Source organism: Nymphalis io, chromosome 23, assembly GCF_905147045.1.
Source record: "Nymphalis io chromosome 23, ilAglIoxx1.1, whole genome shotgun sequence".
NCBI classification, from domain to species: Eukaryota; Metazoa; Arthropoda; class Insecta; order Lepidoptera; family Nymphalidae; genus Nymphalis; species Nymphalis io.
The window spans coordinates 7,369,805-7,392,118 of NC_065910.1; the positions used below are offsets into that span (position 1 = coordinate 7,369,805).

The 22,314-nt window shown below is 31.3% G+C and overlaps 1 protein-coding gene across 2 annotated transcripts; it reads right to left on the reverse strand.

Moving 5' to 3' along the window:
- Window positions 1-3,248: 3,248 nt before the first annotated feature.
- Window positions 3,249-19,502, reverse strand: LOC126777507 (uncharacterized). 2 transcript variants are annotated; one of them, XM_050500529.1, is made up of 10 exons: window positions 19,364-19,502; window positions 16,369-16,454; window positions 13,712-14,811; window positions 13,009-13,120; window positions 11,808-12,009; window positions 10,485-10,684; window positions 10,159-10,283; window positions 9,368-9,480; window positions 8,876-8,983; window positions 3,249-3,941 (listed from the first exon to the last, which is right to left on the reverse strand). In XM_050500529.1, the coding sequence occupies exons 1-10, from the start codon at window positions 19,427-19,429 to the stop codon at window positions 3,726-3,728; spliced, it is 2,328 nt and encodes a 775-aa protein (XP_050356486.1). In that variant the 5' UTR covers window positions 19,430-19,502; the 3' UTR covers window positions 3,249-3,725. The 2 variants fall into 2 exon arrangements, with proteins under 2 accessions (XP_050356486.1, XP_050356485.1); XM_050500528.1 differs by having other exon boundaries at window positions 11,808-12,030.
- Between the last annotated feature and the right edge of the window lie 2,812 nt (window positions 19,503-22,314).

A 22,314-nucleotide genomic window follows, 5' to 3' on the forward strand; every position in this document is an offset into this window, starting at 1 on the left:
CTAGGCCAAACTCTAGGAAGTTGCTACTTATGTTTTAGGACATTCATGTGTCACAGTTTGGAAAAATCTGTGCTTTAGCTAAACACCTATTCATATAACACTTTAAATCTAAGTCAAACCAACCCCCGTTATAACGAAATCGATCAAGTTGTTACTCATCGAACAAATAAATAAAAAATACTCTCTTATTAATAATAATTTAAAAAAAAAATCGACAGAATAAAAAAAAAAAACTTAACGACGCACTAAAGAACTAAAATCAACTGAGTTCATATAATTTTGTACAATATTGCAGAGGTTATACAAAAATGCATGCAGAAAATGGTTTCATAGACATAGAAATTTTATATCAGATCAAAAATACTAACGTAATACAAGAACTTCAACACTATTTATAGCGCTACAGCAAAACTATAACTAAAGAAAACTACGAGATAGCTATTTCAAAAACAATTTAGACCGCATATGTGGGGCTGTAGCTTTACAAACGATTTCCATTTGCGTTCCAATCTACTTTCAGCGCGAGTGTGTCCCATCCATTATTTATCATTTCAAAAAAGTACCATAAATGGATAAAATTTTAGAAATGTTTTAAGTGTATAAGTAGATATTAGTGTTACTTTTTTTAATGAATATCATTATGAAAGATACAAATATTATAAAGTGCCATAAACATAACAACCGTTTAAAAATTGTTAGGAACAAATTATTATAATTATTAGTAAAATATAAAATTCAAGTAAAACTTAATGTACGGCAAATTGTCTACGTCTCGTTATAATTTAATATATTCTATATTCAAATGTTTTTGTTAAACGTGTCAGCATTGATCGTTGGCATGTTTTTAACTTTTTTCTACACCTATTTTTTTTACTGACAACACCAAAAAAAATTGTTAGAAGATAAAAAGGTAGTGAATTGTAAACAATTCACAAATCTTTGCCTATATTTATATTTATTCATTAAAAGAATTGTAATTATTCCTATTGTAAATTTTTCAATTTGGATTCTTCGCTGCCAATCATTTATATGTTATATTTATTTATTTAAGCATACAAATAGTAGTACATGGACCAGACCAATATCCTACACATATATTTATATAATATAATATACAAAATAATCTATGCCTATGAAACCATTCCATAGACAATAAAAAATAATAAATCCGTTCCCTGTTATATTTTGTCATATACGCATAGAAAAAGAGGCGTTAACACATTTTCACTTAAAACCTAAAACGGGTATGGAAGAAAGATTGATTGTTTTGGTTTCAAACCTACCATTTGGTAGAAAAATATTTTGTGCATCAAAAATCTATTCAAAATTAAAGCCTAATTTATAAGCAGTTCAGACATTTAAGTCTATAGAAATACCTTTGAGATTATCGACTTTTATATTACAATACCAATTAATATGAAATTATAAAAAACATCTTTTTTTTTTTGAGCAAAATTATCAAAATATTCATATTCATTACGATCATCCAATTTTTATCGATTTTAATCGAATCAAAATCGATTTTCCACGTATTATAATATATAAGACGACAATTTAAACTGGCTATCAATTCGTTATTTCCAGTGAAAGCGTTGTGACAAATATATTAATATAACATTATAATCGTTAATAATATATAACAAACTTAAGATCGACAGAGAAATAAAAATAGCCTTAACACGACAGCGCTAAGGTTCAATTCCGTAAATCAATTCGCTCTTTTAGACCTAAAACTTTATAATTCATCAAACACTTGAAATAAATAAGTGCTACACTTACACACTACTAGTTCATAACTTCATTTTTTTTTTTTAAATTAAATATTTCATTTGCACGAATTCTGATAATAAAATAGAGTAAAATATTAACGAATAAACATCACATATTAAAGTTTATTTGTTGGTGTGAACGAAACAAAACATTTTATTAGATAGATTAAGTCACTTATCCTTGTCACACTTCCCCGTATAACCCTAATCACTTTAAAGCGATTACACTTCATTTAGTATAAAAATCATTTCCGTTATTAGTTGCCAATCTTTGACTAGATTCAACGCACGGAGTGCTATCGTGGGAATGATTTTTTCTAACCATTACTATTAGTCATAAATAAGTAAATATTATGTTTTTTTTTTTTTTTTAATTTCGCTCACACCAAGCGAATTTTGGCAAGTGGAAATCGAACTGGCCATACCATTAAAGACAGACATAGAGACGTTTAATATATTTAATATAAAATCCCAGCCAAGCACGATTAATAAAACGCAAGGTATTAGATACGCATACGAACTAACCTACACACGTCCTATATGAAATAGAATAAGTAACATATATATATATTTCAATTGTGGTCTCTCATACCTGTTTAAGGAATCACGAATAACACTTTTTATAATTATAATAAATATTCGAGTTTTGTATGTAAATGCATCGTTCATATTAATTTTAAAAAGTGCATTTCAGTGTTATTATTATTATTATTTTTTTAATTTATTGTTGATATGATATTTTAAGGATTGCAACGACCCCTTTAGAATATATTTATGATCTTTCTATTCAAATTAATAGTGATTAAATTCGCAACGCGGCTTAAGATATCAAACTATTCCGTTATAATCAAAAATTATGAACATTATTGTTGAATTAAATATTTCTTAATATCTTTATGGAGATTCAAGTACTGTATATATTAAGATATAGTTTTTTTTTTTAACGGTTAAAGCGTGTTTGATATTATTATCAACCCACGTTGCGTTATAAAGATTCTTCTAGAAACATCTTCGTAGTTTTGCGCTAAATATCCAATGATATAAAGGGCTTAAGTGAGCCTCATACAAAAAATCGCTTTTCAAGCCGAGTATTAAATGCTTTTTTTCTTAATCATTTGTGTTTTTTTTTTTTTTTGAAAATTGGCTGCATCGTTTTAATATAAAATATTGTCAAATATGCGGTGAATATAAAAAAGTAGAAAATTTGTAATTTTTTAGATTTTTTTTTTGTTCTATGTTATAAAATTTGAAGGTAGCACAGCGGTGTTTATGGAGAATAAAATATACATCACAGTGAATTAGTCTTGGATTATTTATGGATGCAGCCAATTTTCGACCAATCTTCAGTGTATTTAATGATCATTTTCGAGTGAAAACCTCTAAAGTTTATAAGGACCATTGTTACAATGGCGTGATTTATAAAAAAAATTCAAGATATGATACGAAATTATTACAAATGTTTGTTTTAAATATACTAAAATAACATCGTACAATTTATCAAACGGAAATACCGTACGCTTTTTATATAATTAAATTTTCTATAAAATTCAGACTTATTTCTTATTACAACATAAAACTCACAGAATTTCAATATATTTTTTTTAAAAAACAAATTGTATGACTTATGCAAATTACAGTTGCAACGAAAAGAGTACCGAATAATGTCGCATTACGGTTTTCGGTGCAAAATCCTTTCCTCAAAATCGGAGCATTCTAATTGCTTAATCGTTTTTATCAAAATCAAACAATCATTATTTCCTGTTAAATTTATCGTTTGTAATAATGAAAATACTTTAAGATATGTCTAATTCGCCAAGAATACAAATGATATTGAATTCGTTGCAACTCTAAAGCAAAGTATTTAAAAATTCCATTTTACATAAGTGACAATTGCATACGTAAAAGTGAGTTCGTTTTAAAAGTTTTCGCTCCAAAATGACCTTAGTCGATTACAGATTAGTTAATGGGTCCTGTAGCCAAGTAGTGATACGGGTGTCTGTTGTGTACCATCCTGTTATCATACCTCACGTTCCTTTGGTAGAAGTCATTACGTTGGTTCAGCTTCCTGAAATTTTGTGGACGACGGTGATTGTTCTTATCTTTATTGTATTTCTGTTCGTTCTCTTGTTTGGTATCGGACGCTGATGGCTGGTTATCGGTGGTTAATTTCTCCTGTAAATTATATAATTGAAAATTTATTACATATTTCTTTAACAGACTAGACTGTATATTTATAAACCGCTGTTGTAAAGTTTCAGCTGGACCAGTAAATTGTATAAGTAGTAGATAGGGGTGTTTATTTTTTTTTTTTTTGTAATTTTGTGTATGTCTTGTTACTTGAATAAATAAATTATTATTATTATTATTTAACGAGCCTTTTTTTGTATACAAAATGATATGTTTGTATGAAAATGTATGACAGAAATGTATTTATTCTGTTGTTCAAAGCAAGATTTATAAATTTAATTGTAAAAGGAAATCAATGTAAAAGAAATTCTTGCTAGGTCTGTAATTCGGTTATTAAAAGTTAGACTTTAATTAATCTTCTTATTTACTTATTATATTAATTAATATATTTATAAAATGATGAAAATAAAAATTGGTTTAAAATTAACAATAATTAATTTAATTAAATGATTTACTTAAGTTTATACATTTAAGTGCATAGTTAAATAATAAAATATACATTTACTTTATTTAAAATAGGTAGACATCCTTAACCGTCAAATTGTCATGGTTAAAAATCGGTTCGAAATGTAGATACTACCGAGAACCGACAAGGAAATTAATTCACTTATATTAAAAGATACCATACCATACCATATATTATTACCATACTTTGGGGATAAAGTTTTTGTAAATGCTGATATTTCTAACTTAAAAAAAATAATATTATCCAAAATTATCCATTTACTAAAGTTGAATGAATCATCAAATTCATTAATTATTCATTCAATAATTTTTGAATTTTTAAATATTCATTTATAGAGTAATTTTTTTTATCTATTAACCATTTTTTAATTTTATATTGATGCACATTATGTAGGAATTTTTTTGGAAGAAAGCACAGTGGCAAGGTGGTATCAATAACTCTAGATCTCTTAATCCAAGCCTGCTTCTATCACCTGCTTTTTCGAATAAATGTGGATGTTTTTTTACAAACATGACTACATCCATTATATACAATCCGACTAGTGTCAAGATTTTGTTAACTTTAAAAATCGGTCTACATGAATCTAAAGGTTGAATTCCAAAAATAGTCCGTAACCACTTTTTCTGACAGATAAAAGCATTATTAAAATTAGTAGAATTACACCATAAAATTAAGCCATAATTTAATAAGGAAACAACATATCCATAATATGCAGTGAGAGCACCATCTTTGCCAACAGTACGTTGTATTTTGCGAAGAGCATATACAAACTTATTTATTCTAGAAGTAAGATTACTTATATGCAGTTTCCAATCACAATTATGATCCAATTGTACACCAAGGAATTTTACTTGTTTAATTGTTTTCTTCAAGTTCCACTCCACGATAACCAATTTTTAGTTTTAAAATTTGAAAATTTGACAAATCGCGTTTCTGATATGTTGGCACATAAATCATTTGATTCTAGCCATGACAACACTGATTCTACAGCTTTATTTACATCATCCTCAAAGGCGACGTTAGTTTTAGTATGAGGAACAGCTAAGCTGTCATCAGCAAATAAAACACATTGATATTTTATAACATCGTTAATGTACAATATAAATAACATTGGACCCAAAACGCTACCTTGTGGGACGCCAGAGTTCTTTTGTAGATTGGGAGATTTATAAGTAATTTTTAATTCGGATTTGTTGTTTATTTTTGATATTTCTACATGTTGCGTACGGTCTTTTAAAATAGCTATTTAACCAACTTCGAACGGGTCCTCTAATGCCGTACTTTTCACATTTCATGAGCAGTATATGATTCACAAAATCAAATGCCTTTGACATATCAAAGAAAATACCTACTATTGGCACTTCTTTGTTAATATTTTCTGATATAGTTTTTACAAGGGAAAAAGCTGCTAGTCGTTGATTTGTTTTTTTTTTTTGAAATCCATTTTGTTCTTCTTTTATTATGTTATTTGTATTTAAAAAATCCGTTAATCTATTGTACATGACTTTTTCAAAATTTTTTGACAACACTGGAATTAATGTAATTGGCCTATAATTATTAATATAATTGCGATCGTCTTTTTTATATATTGGATTTATGATAGATATTTTTAATTTATCTGGAATAATTCCTTTTGAAAAAGAGAGATTTATTAAATGCGAAAGAATAGGTGCTATAATATATTTGCATTTTTTTTCAGGACGCTCGTACATATATTGTCATAGCCTAAAGATTTAGAGTTTTTTAGTTTACCTATTATATTCACTGCTTCCACATTTGATGTTGGATACAAGAATATGCTAGAAATAACGTCGTTTATTGCAAAAGAATACTTTGCTTTATTATTTGCTAATTTTTTTTTTTTTTTTTTGTGATACCTATAAAGTGTTCATTGAATATTTTTGCGATTTCTAATGCATCATCAATTTTCTTGTTATTAAAGATAATGTCGGTAAATTCATTACAAATATTTTTATAATCTTTTTTATTTTTTATGTCCCATGTCGCTTTACTTTTGTTATTTGCAGTTTGTATATATTTATTATTAACTTTAGTTATTGAACAATTGATGCATGATTTTAGTATTTTAGAATAACTATCATATGTCTTTTTTAGATCTGCTGATTTTTGTTTATAGGATAATAATCTTAACTTTCTTTTATATATACAAGAATTCCTAATACCCTTTGTTATCCATTTTAATTTTTCAACGTTAGAATTAATTTTAATTTTTCGTAAGGGAAAGCGCAGAAAGTAAAACACATTATCATCTGCTTCAAAAACCTCCAACCAAGCCATAATTTTCAAATTTTAGAATATTTTCTTTACAATAATTGCGTCTAAATATGTACCAAGAATTATTTTTTTGAATTGGATTGTTTAAAGATATTTATATCATTTGGCATGTATCATCTGAAAGATAAGACTGTTTCAAGACCAGTTCCAGCTTTGGTAATATTCATTCGAATAATATCTATGCAAGATTTTTGTCGTTTGTCATTTATGATTAATCTAAGATTATACTCTAATAGAATGTTTTTAACTTCTTCTGTGATTTCATTATTTTTTAACACATCAATGTTAAAATCACCTGTTAAAATTATATATTTTTTATCTTGTTTGGTAAGCCTACCTAAAAATGAGTTAAGTTTATTAAAGAATATATTTATGTTTCTGTATAAGCAAATAATTTGATATTTCAGGAGAGGTATATAAATTATCCAAACCACAGCATTCAAATATTTTTTCTGTTGAAATATCACGGTATAGTTGTATAGGTTTACATTTTAAGTTTATTTAATAATATACAGACTCCCCCACGCTTTTCCAGTTTTCTACAATGAGTTTATAGTTACGTAGATTAATATTGTGTTCCTCACCTTTTTTTATAAACGTTTCATTAAAACATGCACTTTGTTTTAATGAAACGTTTATATACATTTAAATACAATACAATCAAATCTAGTTTATTTAATAGCCCGGCCATGTTTTGATGTAATACAGAAAATATACTACTAGTCGTCTGTTTCGATACGAAAAAAAATCTTTATTTTTATTATTATTATTCAAAAAAGTCGCATTCTCGTTCGTATTATTTTTTTTTAATCTTAAAAAAGTAATATGGGATAGTTCCCTTTTTGACGTTATTGATTTTACTAATAACAGTACTATCCTTATACAAATTATCTTTTGTATTTATAATTTTATTGTTTTGTAAGCCACTAAAATGTGCTTTAAGTGGCCAATTTTTTTGAGACTAAATAATTATCTTTATAGTAACGGTAATCTAAGAAATAATTAATTTTTTGACAAACATATTTTACCCATCCGTTTTTGGTCACATATTTTCCAACATTAATATAATCCACGTTTGTCATATTTTTACACATATGACGAATTGATTTTTTTAAAATATATTCATTAAAAAATTTGTTTTTATCAACGCTTAGAATAATGACTTTACAATTTTTTAAATATTTTAATATTGCTGCCAATTCTATCATAACTTTGAGTGGATTCGTGTCATGTTCACATTGTAGACAAAATAAATTGGTCAATTTTTCTAATGGCAATATTATAACATGGTTTGATTATTTCTTCAGTATTAGCGAAGGGTTTCGTTATTGATTGTATATCATAATCTGCGTAACGTGTATTTTGCCTTGAAGTGATGAGACCAGACGACAGACCAGCCACTGCATTGTTGACCGCCGAATATAAATAGCCTTTTCTTTATGCCTTTTTTTGGTGGAGTTTTGTTCGTTATAAGTTCCACTAAGTTCAATATTGTCTCATCTAAATTTTTTTCATTTCCTTTTTTAAAATTATAACATGCATTACTTAATGTTTTTAAATTCTGTTCCAGAAAAAGAATTTTCTTATTAAGATTATTGTTTTCTATAATAAGGTCATTAATTTCACGATTTGCAACTTCCAACTGAGTTTGAAAAAAAAATTTTTTTCCTTATTGTGTAACAAAAGCTTATTTTTTTTTCAAAAAATAGACAAAAAAATAGAACAATAGTAGATTAGTACAGTATGATAAACCATTATAGGCATTTTCACTGCCTCATTTGTCTAGTAGCTTGATATAAGGCCTAAGATCACGAGGTCCTTCCGGGTTTCAAATTGCCCAGATCGGGCCAACAAAAAATCTTCTCTTTCTGTCGAAGAATCTCAGTAGCACAGAGTCTGGAAGTTGAAATTGTATACGTGTGTGCCTCCAAAAACACGTAAATCCGTTGATCCTGCGTCTACTCTTTCCGGTCGTGTCTGATTACCGTCCTATCGTATTATGAGAATGATGGAAAAATAGAGTTTACACACTGTAATAAGTATTGCGCTGTTGACTAATATATTTTGAGATTACGGAAACCAATCAGGACATCATCATCATCATCAATGACTAATTATTTAATAAATAAATATGTTTTTCAAATAAAAATTATCTTACCTCTTTCTTTTCTTGTGGTTTGGAAGTACTGGACGCGTTAGTGGCACTCTCTTGGGGAGACTGTTTCGGAGCCGTAGTCTGTTTTTGTATTGGCGGCGAAATTGACATCTGTATTAAAAGTATATTTTATTTCTTTATACATTGGCCGACATATAGACAATGGTCTATGCATTCTATGTTGTTACTTGCGTTTATTACACTGGCATACTCATATATTTGGACAATTTATAGGAAGGATGTTTAGATGATTTTTAAGAATAATTTTTTAACGGATAAATGATCTTAGGTTTGAGCAGAGGTGTGAGTTAGACGAGCTTGGCCTGCGTGGATCAATTTCATTCAATTATACTGTTTTCCGGTAAAATGACAAGTTGGCAGTATAATATAAAATAGTACAAGCGACATAACACCTTAGATCCCAAAGACGGCGCATTGAGGTCGTAAGATTTTTTTTTAAATATTAACAGTGTGGGTGTTTACAGGCGGCCGTACCTGCGCGAGCGGCGCCAGCGCCACGGTGAGCGTGAGGTCGCACCACATGGCGCAGCGCGCGCGCCGCGCACACTCGCACAGCTGCTTTACCGCCTCCGACAGCTGCACGATAGCTGCAATACAAACACACATGTACCTTTTGTTATATATTTAATGGTTGTCGCGACGGCACGCCGCGTGTACTGAGTATGTATATGGTGTGTGTCTGGTGTACTCACGGTCTGGACGCAGGACGCGTGTGTTTGGTTGTGGCCGTGCCAGCTCGCGACGTCGCGCCGCGTGAACTGAGTGTGTATATGTGTGTGTCTGGTGTACTCACGGTCTGGACGCAGAACGCGTGTGTTTGGTTGTGGCCGTGCCAGCTCGCGACGTCGTGCCTCGTGAATTGAGTGTGTATATGTGTGTGTCTGGTGTACTCACGGTCTGGACGCAGAACGCGTGTGTTTGGTTGTGGCCGTGCCAGCTCGCGACGTCGTGCCTCGTGAATTGAGTGTGTATATGTGTGTGTCTGGTGTACTCACGGTCTGGACGCAGAACGCGTGTGTTTGGTTGTGGCCGTGCCAGCTCGCGACGTCGTGCCTCGTGAATTGAGTGTGTATATGTGTGTGTCTGGTGTACTCACGGTCTGGACACAGGACGCGTGTGTTTGGTTGTGGCCGTGCCAGCTCGCGACGTCGCGACGCGTGAACTGAGTGTGTATACGTGTGTGTCTGGTGTACTCACGGTCTAGACGCAGGACGCGTGTGTGTGGTTGTGGCGTGAGTATATATATGTGTGTCTGGTGTACTCACGGTCTGGACGCAGGACGCGTGTGTTTGGTTGTGGCGCTGCCAGTTCACGACGTCTCGCCGCCTGCACGGCAGCCACGGAGTTGCGCCACGCCAGCATCGCGCTTTCCACCTCACTGTGCGGTGCACTGTAACAAAAAAAATATCCATTCGCATTTTATACACAATGCAGCCAAAAATTACCCTCAGCCGTATGCATCTCAAATTAAATAACTAGTAAATTATATTTTTATTCCATGGAAAAATAATATAAATATGTTTTAATATGTTTACTTAGTACAATTTGAAAGAATAGTATTGACTAAAACACAAAAAATAATACAACTTACATTTCCGACATATTTTTGACATCTTCCTTCCAGCTGCTGGGGTCGAAGGTCGCGGGGTCAATTTCCTTTTCCGTTGACACGTTGTCTTGCCCCCGCTTTAATACTGTTATCTTGCCATCTTCCGGCTTATTTGGTTTCTTGTTTTGAGCAACACAGACACTTGCACGAAGCGTCTCCATCTTGCCCATAAGTGTTAATACCTAACAAAATAATGCCTATAATGTAGTAAATTTGATTACAATATTTATTATTATTATTCGACTCTTTTATAAACGAAAAATAGGTTAACGTTTTTGTGTTCAACGTGTTGGCGATTAAGGTACTTTTATTACGATTTTTTTTGTGTAATGTTGTGTAATTGTTGGTGATTTTATAAATTTACACTATACATTTACATAAAAACCTACCATTATTCATACAGATTTTAACAAAGTACTCAAAAATATTGCCTGCATATACCTATATAATTTGTGTTTATAATTCATTTCATGCTAGACAGTGATGGAAAACATCGTGAGGAAACCTGCATGTGTCTAATTTCATTGAAATTCTGCCACATGTGTATTCTACCAACCCGAATTGGAACAGCGTGTTGGAATAAGCTCCAAACCTTCTCCTCAAAAGGTAGAGGAGGCCTTAGCCCAGCAGTGGGACATTTACAGGCTGTTACTGTATACCTATATAAATATACATTAAATAGCTAATCGTCTCGGCTTCCCACAGGTTGATAAGAGGAAAAATATATTTTGGATAATATTTGCGTAAAATCCGTTCTTAGTGTGCGTAATGATTGGTATTTCGATATATATATATTAAAAACCTGTGTAATGGTTTTTACTTTTACTTTCAGATACACTAATATAATCATTAAAATCACATACACACAAGGAAAATATCACGCATTATGACCTCCTTATTTTTAAAGTGAATACAATGAAGTTCCTTGTATTATTCGCAATCACAAAATATTCTTAAAATATATTTTATCATGCAATGCTCGTAAGAAAAGTTCAATGTGCATCAATTTCCCGCCATGAAGAGTATCTGTCAATCTACTTGTCCACAGATTATAAATGTAGATTATTATTGTTAAATATCAAAAATGACAGATACTCTATAGTAGTATTTAATAACAATTTGTATTGTATCTAATTTTTTTTCATTTTTTTATGTATTTAATTAATTATTAATTCTTATTTATTTAAATTATTAATGTATTTTATGTAATATTATTAATGTGTGATTTGAAAGTATTGAATGTGTAATAATCATGTACCAAAAGTATGGGACTTGATGCCTAAAAAATAATATCTATTTATTTACCTTAGTATGTTCCCTGAGCATGTCCACGGTGAGTCGATCGACCCTCGTAGGACAGGGTGGTAACCTTGGAACAGGTATAGAGTTGGAGGAGGACACCGCTCGACCCGGATAAGCCAAGGCCAGTCTGGCCTCTGTCCGCTTCCTCTCTCGCTCCAGCTGCTTCCATTGTTCGTAGCACTCGTCGAGCCGCACGTGCAGGACGCTGGAAGTTGTAGCAACAGCCCTGGAATTAATAAAAAATATAATAATATATTTAATACAGAGGAAAAACAATAAAGAAGAAATATTATAATGAAATATTTTTTCTTTATTATTTAATTTCCTCTGCCTCAACTATGAAAGAGATCGATGTCTCAGCGATAAGGCTGTATCTTGTACAACTTCCTTGCCTGTATTTGATTTTTAGCTCGGTGTTGGGTATATTGGTGTATGGGTGATTCAACGCACGATGACACGAACCACTCTTTTTCCCAATCGCTAGTGCTTGTATGCTATATAAGCTTTAATTCCTGCTTCCCCCTTCCTTCTTAAGTCCACGCGAGCTGGTTCTCGATGTCACCGCCTAACTGTGACATCAATTCCATCGCGAACAAAGAAATTTGGCAACTCCTTTCTTTGTCGCACTTCCAAAAAATGGAATTCCTTACCAGCTCACGTATTCCCCTCCTCTTACAACCCGGGTTCCTTCAAACGAGGCGTGAAGAGGCATCTTGCGGGCCGGCAAGGCGAAGGCGGCTAGTGCAGAACGTTTTTCCCGTCTGTACTGGCCGTCGTCGCGTTTGGACTCTACTACCACTTACCATCAGGTGGAGTAGAGTCATTTGCCCTCCCGGCGATATAAAAAAAAAAAAAAACCTGCTGGAGTGTGAGTAGTGAGTCACGGCTACGCTCAGTGTAGCTATTTAGACACAACGAAGAGATCACGAAGTAGTTAATAGTCAATTAAAATATGCTTTTCTTCATGTCACCGACTTCAAATAACTATATCATGCAATACTTGTGCAATATTTTTTATTATTATTTACTAATCATATTTATTTTTAAATACATGTATTTTTATTTACAAATTAAGACTTGTTATGTGATAAATTTGCACATAGCTCTTGACACTATTCAAATAATATAATATATTTAATTCTAATTATACGATGACACATGACATGATGAAATATGACCGACAAACATAGTCTTGTTAATTTACCTCATATTCCTCATGGCATAGTATGGCACCAGTACAGGTAAATCGACCAGCGGTGAAGGTAACACTGGTGGTGGCACATGTGGTGGACTGGGACCGACCAATGCTCCGATACCTTTACACAAATGATAACTATTGTTTACTGTTTTAACAATTACCTTTTTGTTTTTTGGCTAATCTGAAAGATTGTGTCAATTTAGTATTATCCAATCCAAATAAGGCAATTTTTGACATGACATTTATTACAGTCTGACTAAAGGTGTCAGATTTTATCAAGCTACTCAGTCCTTGGGTTAGTCGGGTGTATAGCCTATTCCAATCAGAACATAACAGGAATCCAAACCTTAAATAATTCAATGCAATTAGATAATAGGTATGCTAAATTCTTGTTTGCTATATATCAATTTACAATATAACACTATTACACAGGACCATAATTTTAGTGGACATAAGCCACTTTAGTTTTACATCCAAAGTTCCGATAACAACTTCACCGACATTCAAAACGCCATTTTTTCACAAATCCATAATGAATGTATTCAGGATCACACCAATGATTTCAAGTCAATTCAAGGTCAAATTTGTCTATTTATCTTTACTCCTGTGATTCCATTACGGTACATACAGACCACCAGTTATTGGTTTAGTTGAAGAAATAATTCAAAAGTTCTTTATATAAATAATAAAATTAAAAAAAAAATCTTACCAATATTAAAAGCTGGATTTTCATGCATAAAGGACACATCAACATTTAACTGGTTTGGTGGGGGTCGGCTCCTCATTAAAAGAGACATTTGTCTCGCCAACTCCTGCTGTTTCAATAGAGTCTGTTGAACATTTTCGCGCCCCATACCATCGAAACTCGTTCGGTCGACATTAGTACCCTGATAACCGTCCCGAGGCAACAGCTGGTTCATATCTCGCCTTTGTGCATAATCGTTGTGCTGATGATAGCCATTTATCTTGTAATTCAAAGCATTCATCGAAGGGTTCGAAAAGTCGTAATTCGGAATTTGAAAATTCCTTTCAGTCACTTGAGACATCAAATCGTTTGGGTAAAAACTATTCTCACAATTGTAACCCTTATTAGGAACTTGTTGGAAACCCCTATTACCGTAGAACAGCTTGTTTCTTTCCTCTTGCATTTTATTAAAATCATCGTTTTGATAAGCACTGCCCAAGTCTATTGGCAGCTTGTAATCGCCTTGCAGTAGTGGATCGTTCTTTGCCCGTTCAATGTTCAAGCTCAATTGGCTTAAATAAGCCAGAACTTCCGGCGACTCCTGAACCTGTTCTTTCGGGAAACCATTTTCATATTTATTTGGAATCCTTTGCGCATTGAAGATGCTATCATAATTCGAGTTGAAGTTCAAATCCAATTCGAGGCTGTTTGGTCTGCTATAGCTGCTGGAGTACATACCAGCTTCCGGGAGAGAATTTCTTTGGTTGGGCTCGAAGTAGTTGAAAAATTTGTCATCATATTTATTTGGACTTGTGAACTGGGCACCTCCGATCTCTTGAGCTGCTAGTCGGAGAAGATTAAGCTGTTCTTGGGTAACTGTGTCATCAGTCACTGTTTCCAAGCAGAGTAGGGGGTTGATATCGTTGTCCGAATAATTGACGAAGCCGTTCGTGTTAAAGCCATTTTGCATATTATAGTTGTAACCATTTTCGCCTTGGTTGAATTGATTATAGAGATTGTTGTTATAGTTAAAGGATGTAGATGGCATGTATGTGTCATTATTTGTGTACTGGCTTGTGCTTGGTTGTACACTGTTTACACTGTTTTCCGGTGGTGGTACTGGGCTGTAATAATTAAAATATAATATATAGCATTTTTTATTAATCAAATCAAATGTATTTTAGTCAAGTAAGCTTTACAATAAAACCTTTTTGATTCGCCACAATTTAAACTCAAGTTGCTCTTTATGGTATTCACAACTATTGTTTGTGATCAGTCCTGGCTGGAAATCAGAGCTTTTATCAAAGCATATTTATCGAAAACGTATTATTTATTAATATATAGTATTTATAAACGCGTAATAAGATATATTGATTAATTGTCAATTAACAAAAAAATAAAATTTGTTGAATGAAAAATAGCCGAGATGGCCCTGTGGTAAGAACGCGTGAATCTTAACCGATGATCGTGGGTTCAAACCCGGGCAAGCACCACTGAATTTTCATGTGCTTAATTTGTGATTATAATTCATCTCGTGCTTTACGGTGAAGGAAAACATCGTGAGGAAACCTGCATGTGTCTAATTTCACTGAAATTCTGCCACATGTGAATTCTACCAACCCGCATTGGAGCAGCGTGGTGGAATAAGCTCCAAACCTTCTCCTCAAAAAAGAGGAGAGAAGGCCTTTAACCCAGCAGTGGGACATTCACAGGCTGTTACGGAATGAAAAATAAATTATACTTTCCGATATTTAATTGTATATACATTAACCATTGCCGAAAAACGTTCTGTGTACCGTTATCCTAATGTTCCCAGTTTCAAAAAGATACCATGCATACAAAAAGTATGTGTAGAATTTCAACTCAATTTATTGGAACTGACTTGTAATTCTGTTGTAAAAAATACTAACAGGTGAATTTGAATAAAAGCTTGTAAAATATAACATAATTAATATATTATTCACTTGACGGATCATATAAAAACTTGAGAACATTAAATATAAAACTTTATCGGTTTTTTTATTATATATTAATGATATTTGTTAATTATTGTACTTCGAATTCGATACAATGCAGTTTTGGTCTGCACTGTTGACGAATTTAAGTTATTTTTAACACTAGTTCAAGGAGAAAACGATAAATAATACGTCTGTTAATTTAGCGTTGTATGAGTCATGTTTTAAGTAGTAAGTAAATGGATTATTATCGAATCGGCTAAAATTAAACAAATTAAGAAAAAGTAACCATTATTAAACTTTTGCCTACATATTTAACCACTGATAACACTCAAAGGATTATATTAAAAAATTTGACTTTAAAATTTGATTTTTCATTTAAATAATATGCAACACTTTCATTGAATTATCAAGTGTATTTGTTTACAAATAAAAAATATGAAATAGAGAAAAAATAAGTATAAATCAGAAATAAAAGTTTTAAATTAATGCTTTTAGCAGTTATATTGAATATATGTATGATCTCAGAATTATTAGATAAATGTCTAAGATTAATTATTAAAAAAAAAAAAAAAATTAATGCATATAAATGAGTAGAATTTAGTTATAATGTTTTTCAGATTGTATTGTCACACACGAATATGTGCAAAATTGATTGTATAGCAATGATAAAAAAACTTTTATAATAATCTATGAGAATAAATAAAAAAAAATAAGAATACACACCCGCTGGCTTCTCCCGGTCCAGTCTCATCAAGGATCTTTGTGATGAGATCCCGGACCATGGCATTCTCTTCCATAATACGTTCCGACTGTAAATAAGGTTTATTTTTAATTAGGATATCAGTGATTTCATGATGTACTAGCTAATGTGCGAACACCTACTACTGCTGTGACCCTTTAACATACAATTCGTGCACCACCTATTCTATATTGATGGTACTATGCCAGATAGAAACCCTTAAACAAACATCAGCAACAATGTTGCAGTTCTAACTCAGCATCATATAGGAATACAGAACAAAGAAAGAAGCATTCATTTTTCTAAAAAATTATGTAAAATTTTAATGTCTACTTTAAAGAAAAAAAAAATAGAGCTACATCAAAAATGTACCAACAATGTCTTGCCATACACCCCAGTCAATTGGCAACCCAGCTTAAAAACCAAAAATGATTATATTTTATATATGATGTACTCCAGCTGCATGTGAGGGTGAAGCACTATCATAATATAAATGTCCTCAACGGAGGGTTGATTAACTATCAAACCACCAATTTGCTTATAATCCAAGAACTGATTAGAGATAAAAATAAAGAAAGGATTATAAAAATGCTGGCTAAGCCCTGGGACCCTTGTTCTGTCCTGTGTTCGCATTGACATGAAACTACCAAGATTCTAAAATAATATCATTCACCATTAGTTTTAAAAATAAACTTTTTTTTAATGTATGCATTTTATGCACTACATGGCTTAAAATTATCTTAAAATTTTGAAACACCTGTATATACCAATAGTCATGGCAATCTATTGAAATGTACATAAGTTATTGATGTAGCGCCATCTAGATATATCTAGTGGGGAATTACAACAAGGGGGATTGTATTAGATGATGTTTCACACTTGTTATTGGCATGTGTTCGTAACCACAATTTGAGAGAAAAACTAAAATATTAACTAAATTTAAATTTTATGAATATTTGTGTTTTTAATTCTATTCTTAGTAAACCTTCGAGTATTTCGGCAATTAAAGTATATGAATTTGTTAGTGATTCTCTCAAACTGAATTAGTCTTAGTTTTTGAGCCTTTTTTGTTTTAATTTAGCGTGTAACGATGGGGCCGACATACAGGCTGCCTATAAAGGTCCCTTAAAAATAAAAGATTAAAAAAAAAAACAAGGGAGAGAGTATAAAAGTTTCTCTAAAAAATAAAAAAAGTGTTCTAACTTTAAAGTTAATCAGTCCAAGAGCATTAAGTCTGTTCAAATCAAACAGATATATAACAACATTTCTATTCATATTTGAAATATATATGGATGATAATCTACACAATTGTATAACGTTACCAGAAAAGGTGGAGATGTTAAGTATTTTATATCCTTTTCCATACCCCTGACAATGTGCGCATAATTTCATGATGATTAGTCAAGTATTTAAAATGTGAAAACATAACAAACAAACTCACTTTTGTACATACATTTATGTATATACAAATTTATACTGAATTTTCACATAATCTGACTTTTAAACTACCGTTTTATCTAATACATGTGTATGCTTTGTGATATAAATGTCATCAGAATGTATACTTGAATCAGTACAGTTTGTAAGGAGTTGTTACAAGTTTTACTTGTATAAAAATTGTTGTGTTCGAAAAAACAAAGTGCACTCTATTCCCTCACTTTTGTAATCCAAAGTTACTTATGTTGAATTAAAACTATACTTCAGCAACAGTGGTGAGTGTAACACTACCTATTTCCTGACTTTCATAGTCCAATCGAATGGTAATCCAAACACCCAGAGACAAACTACATGGCCAGTAATTACATGCTCTGAGTAAAAACAAAGTATCCACTATCCATAGCTGTCTTTATAACAGATTCTATTGCACTTCAAAAGAAAAAATAAATATAAAAACATGAAAACAAAACTAGAAATTAGAATATAAGGTATTACAAAACTGATCTTCTGACCAATTAGGCCAAATACCTTACACATTTATAAATTACAAGAAATTCAAAAAAATGTATAAAATATTAATAATATTTACAATCAATAGTAATCTTATATATGTGAAAGTGAGTTTGTTTGTTCTGCTTTCACGACTCAACCATTCAACATGATGAAAATAGACAAGGATTTTTATCTGTATTGAATAAATAGTATAAATTGCAAGCTAATCTGTACAACAAAAACACCTAGTTATAAAGCATATATTAGCCAAAGTAAGAAATAAATTTGAAATGATTAATTCATCCATCCCAATATACATTGACAATAAAAATTACAAATTAATTATTGAGGAATATTTCCTAATATTTAGCTTAATGATAAAAAATATTTTTCAGAATAAGGTACCTTTAATAATAATATAATTGTTTTAAGTTGCGACATTTTAAACAATTTCATGTTGATGGTTTAACTAAATCAATATCTGTACCTCTATTGTACCTCACTACAAACAAGATTAAAATGTATAATTTTTCTCTTAAAATCACTAGTTACTCTATATGATGCAATATATGTTTAGTTTATAACTATTGTTGTTATTGATTTAGCAATGAAGGACGTCGCATTGTATAAAGTAGTCAGAGAAAGTCAGTACAATCTAACGCGTAGTATCTACATAGATATAAAAGTAAAATAATCGACAACTATTATCACAGCTATGTTACACCAAGTACTTGGTCATAATCAAAGCGCCTACGATTGTCGGCTACATATTTTATTACGTCCTCTAAAGAACAAACCGTATAAATCTAAAAATATTGTGGGCACTATTAGTTTGTCATCGTTCACCTCGAAAAGTAAATAGGCGTGTTCGGAGATTACATGATCATTGATAGATGTTTCCCAATCTGAGGCTCCGTTACACTTATTTTCAAATATCATTCGATTTAAGCTATTATTTGCGAGGTTTTCACGGATTTTGGGTCATATTGACAGCTCTTATTGGACATTTACAACACCCATGGCACTTTTCACAAACACTTCTGTACTTACCTGATCAGCTTCATTTTCGACGGTTTTAAACGCGTTACTTATGTGACACAAATCACTGAAGGCCATTTAAACTTAAAAATTATATTTTTTTACCACAGTAAATAGGGAGCTACGAGTGCTAAGCCATTTTTCTTTGACCTACATGTGTATAAATTTGTATAGCTATAACTCGCAAGTTGCAACGGTGTTGCTGTCACGTTGTACGAATTAACCGTAATTTGTAACTAAAACACTGGAAGCAACTTTATTGATTTTATCAGCTTATACTTACACCAAAGTCAAATATTTTTTTGAAATAGATTACAAATATTTTAAAGTTACAAGCACTTGATTACTAGAATTGTAGTCTAGATTTGTAGTTTCCCGCGGTTTTGTTTATTTTCTTCTACTTTTTTATTCATTTGCCTTAATACAAGTAACAAATTTAATTGTACGGTCTAGTAAAAAACAAATATAGTGTTTATGACATGGATTTTGTCGGTTATAAATATTACAGATCAACTGTTATTAAAATTTAATATTTAATAAAAAAAAAAAATTATTAGATAAGTTAAAAACTATTGTTTTTATTTTAGAATGTTGTTTACCCCATAATGCATTGGTTACGCGAGCAATTTATTTAATTACTAAAGACAGTAATTCCTTTTTTAAAATATACTTGTAGTTGTATTTATACATTTTCATTGATTGTTTAATGTAATACTTTAAATTATAGTCTGTGTATTGAAGTACCGTAACAATTAATCTGTGAAATGTGGTCTGTAATATTTAATAAGTTTATGTTTTAGTTTAAAGTAGAATGATTGTTGCTCATTGGTTACATAAATATCGACAATTTTATGAAAAATTTAAGCTCATTCATAGATCATAAAAATCTTAACATTCACAGATGAAAATCTTTAAATTTTGAGTACAATTTATAACTTTTAATTCCTTGAGAATAATGTAAGTTCTTATTAACGCCATCTCTGAGCGAGATTTACAACTCAATATAATTTTCACATTTACTTTAAATATCTTCGTTTCTTATCGTTAGATAGTTTACATGTATCAATAGATGGCGCTGTAATTGATAACTTAAACAAATTGTATTATTTGACTTACGATTAGCTTAGCCCTAGAAAGATAACCTTACTTTATAGTACAAGAAAGGTCATTTTGACCTTTTTTTTATTTCGAAGGTTTTTATTTCGAAAATAAAAACATGGTAGTAATTTTATACACTTAGAGTAAACAGAATTACAAAAACATACTAAAAGCATAAAAAAAAAAAAATACTTAAATTGAATAATCTTTCTTCTAATGCATATAATTTATAGTTGTATGTCATATAATCAACGTTTTTTTTTTATGATTTCTGTACCTAATTAATAATAAAAAAATTAAAAATAATCAGATTTAGACTTAAAGGTACGAAGAACAAGCCATAGACTTATCTTTACCATATGTTTTTTTCTTTATTTACTGGTGGTAGAGCTTTGTGCAAGCTCGTCTGGGTAGGTACCATCCACTCATCAGATATTCTACCGCAAAACAGCAGTACTTGTTATTGTTGTGTTTCGGTTTGAAGGGTGAGTGAGCCAGTGTTATTACAGGCACAAGGTACATAACATCTTAGTTCCCAAGGTTGGTGGCATTGGTGATGTAAGCGATGGTTAACATTTCTTACAATGCCAACGTCTATGGGCGTTGGTGACCACTTACCACTAGGTGGCCCATATGCTCGTCCGCCTTCCTATTCTATATATATAGGATAACGTGTACATCATCTTATTTTCTTCATGGAAAATATCTTCTATTTATCTGTTTGGTTTGTCCACCACTTCGTCGCTGGTTTCATGCAATGGTCGATATATTAGCTTAACCCTAACCTACTTTGTGACGTCATCATGTTGTTTTAACATTACCCAAAGCATAAAAAAGAACTATGTAAAAGTTAAATAAATATATCGGAAAAATATGTCAAAAACATGAATAACATCGACCTATGTAAAAGTTAAATAAATATATCGGAAAAATATGTCAAAAACATGAATAACATCGACGATCAAAAAGTAACGTAAAAGATAATCAAACGTCACTTCGACGTACAGTAAGTTCATATCTTCGAAAATAGCACACTTAATTGAGTGAATAGTATGTGTCCTGCAAGCTCTTGGGCAACTACTACGTTGGTTGAAAAAATGGCTGCTGTGACGCGAAACGCCATTGAGTAAAAACGTTTTCACAAATTGACACACGTCGATTCGACGTAGGTTATCTTTCTAGGGTGAGACGACATTGACAAACCTTAATTATGAAGGAAGTACGTTCTTTTTTATCAGAATAATATTTGTCGTAAACACATAATAACTTGAGTAATAACTTAGGTCCATATTTTTTTATTTTGGGCCGACTATATAATAAGCTCCAAACCTTCGTCTCAAAAGGGAGAGGAGGCCTTAGCCCAGCAGTGGGACATTAACAGGCTGTTACTGACTATATAAAATTGATTGTTAAAACTGTATTTGAATGTCACTTTAATTTTAAATATTAATTGTTGTTTTACATACTCGTTTAATTATATATCACAATAATTGTTATTATAATATAGTTATTAGATTCCTTGATTCATACAACAGCGTTATTAAAAAAAACGCGCGCTAATTTAAAACCGCCATTTTGTTAGTGGACAGATAATGTAATTAATTAATTATTGACTTGGCTTGTGATCTGTTGAATGTGTTCAAATTATTTAGATTTTTAATATATTAGAGTAATTGGACGTTGTTACACAGAATGGATCTTAACCCACAAAATGTTATGTTATACTTTTTATTTTGATTTATTTTGATATTCTATGGTGTCATTCGTATATAGGGAAGACTCCAACAGTGTTATCGAACACAGGCAATGTTTATTTAAGTTGTGTACAATTAATGATGTTATTTTTTTCTTTTATTTAAAAAAAA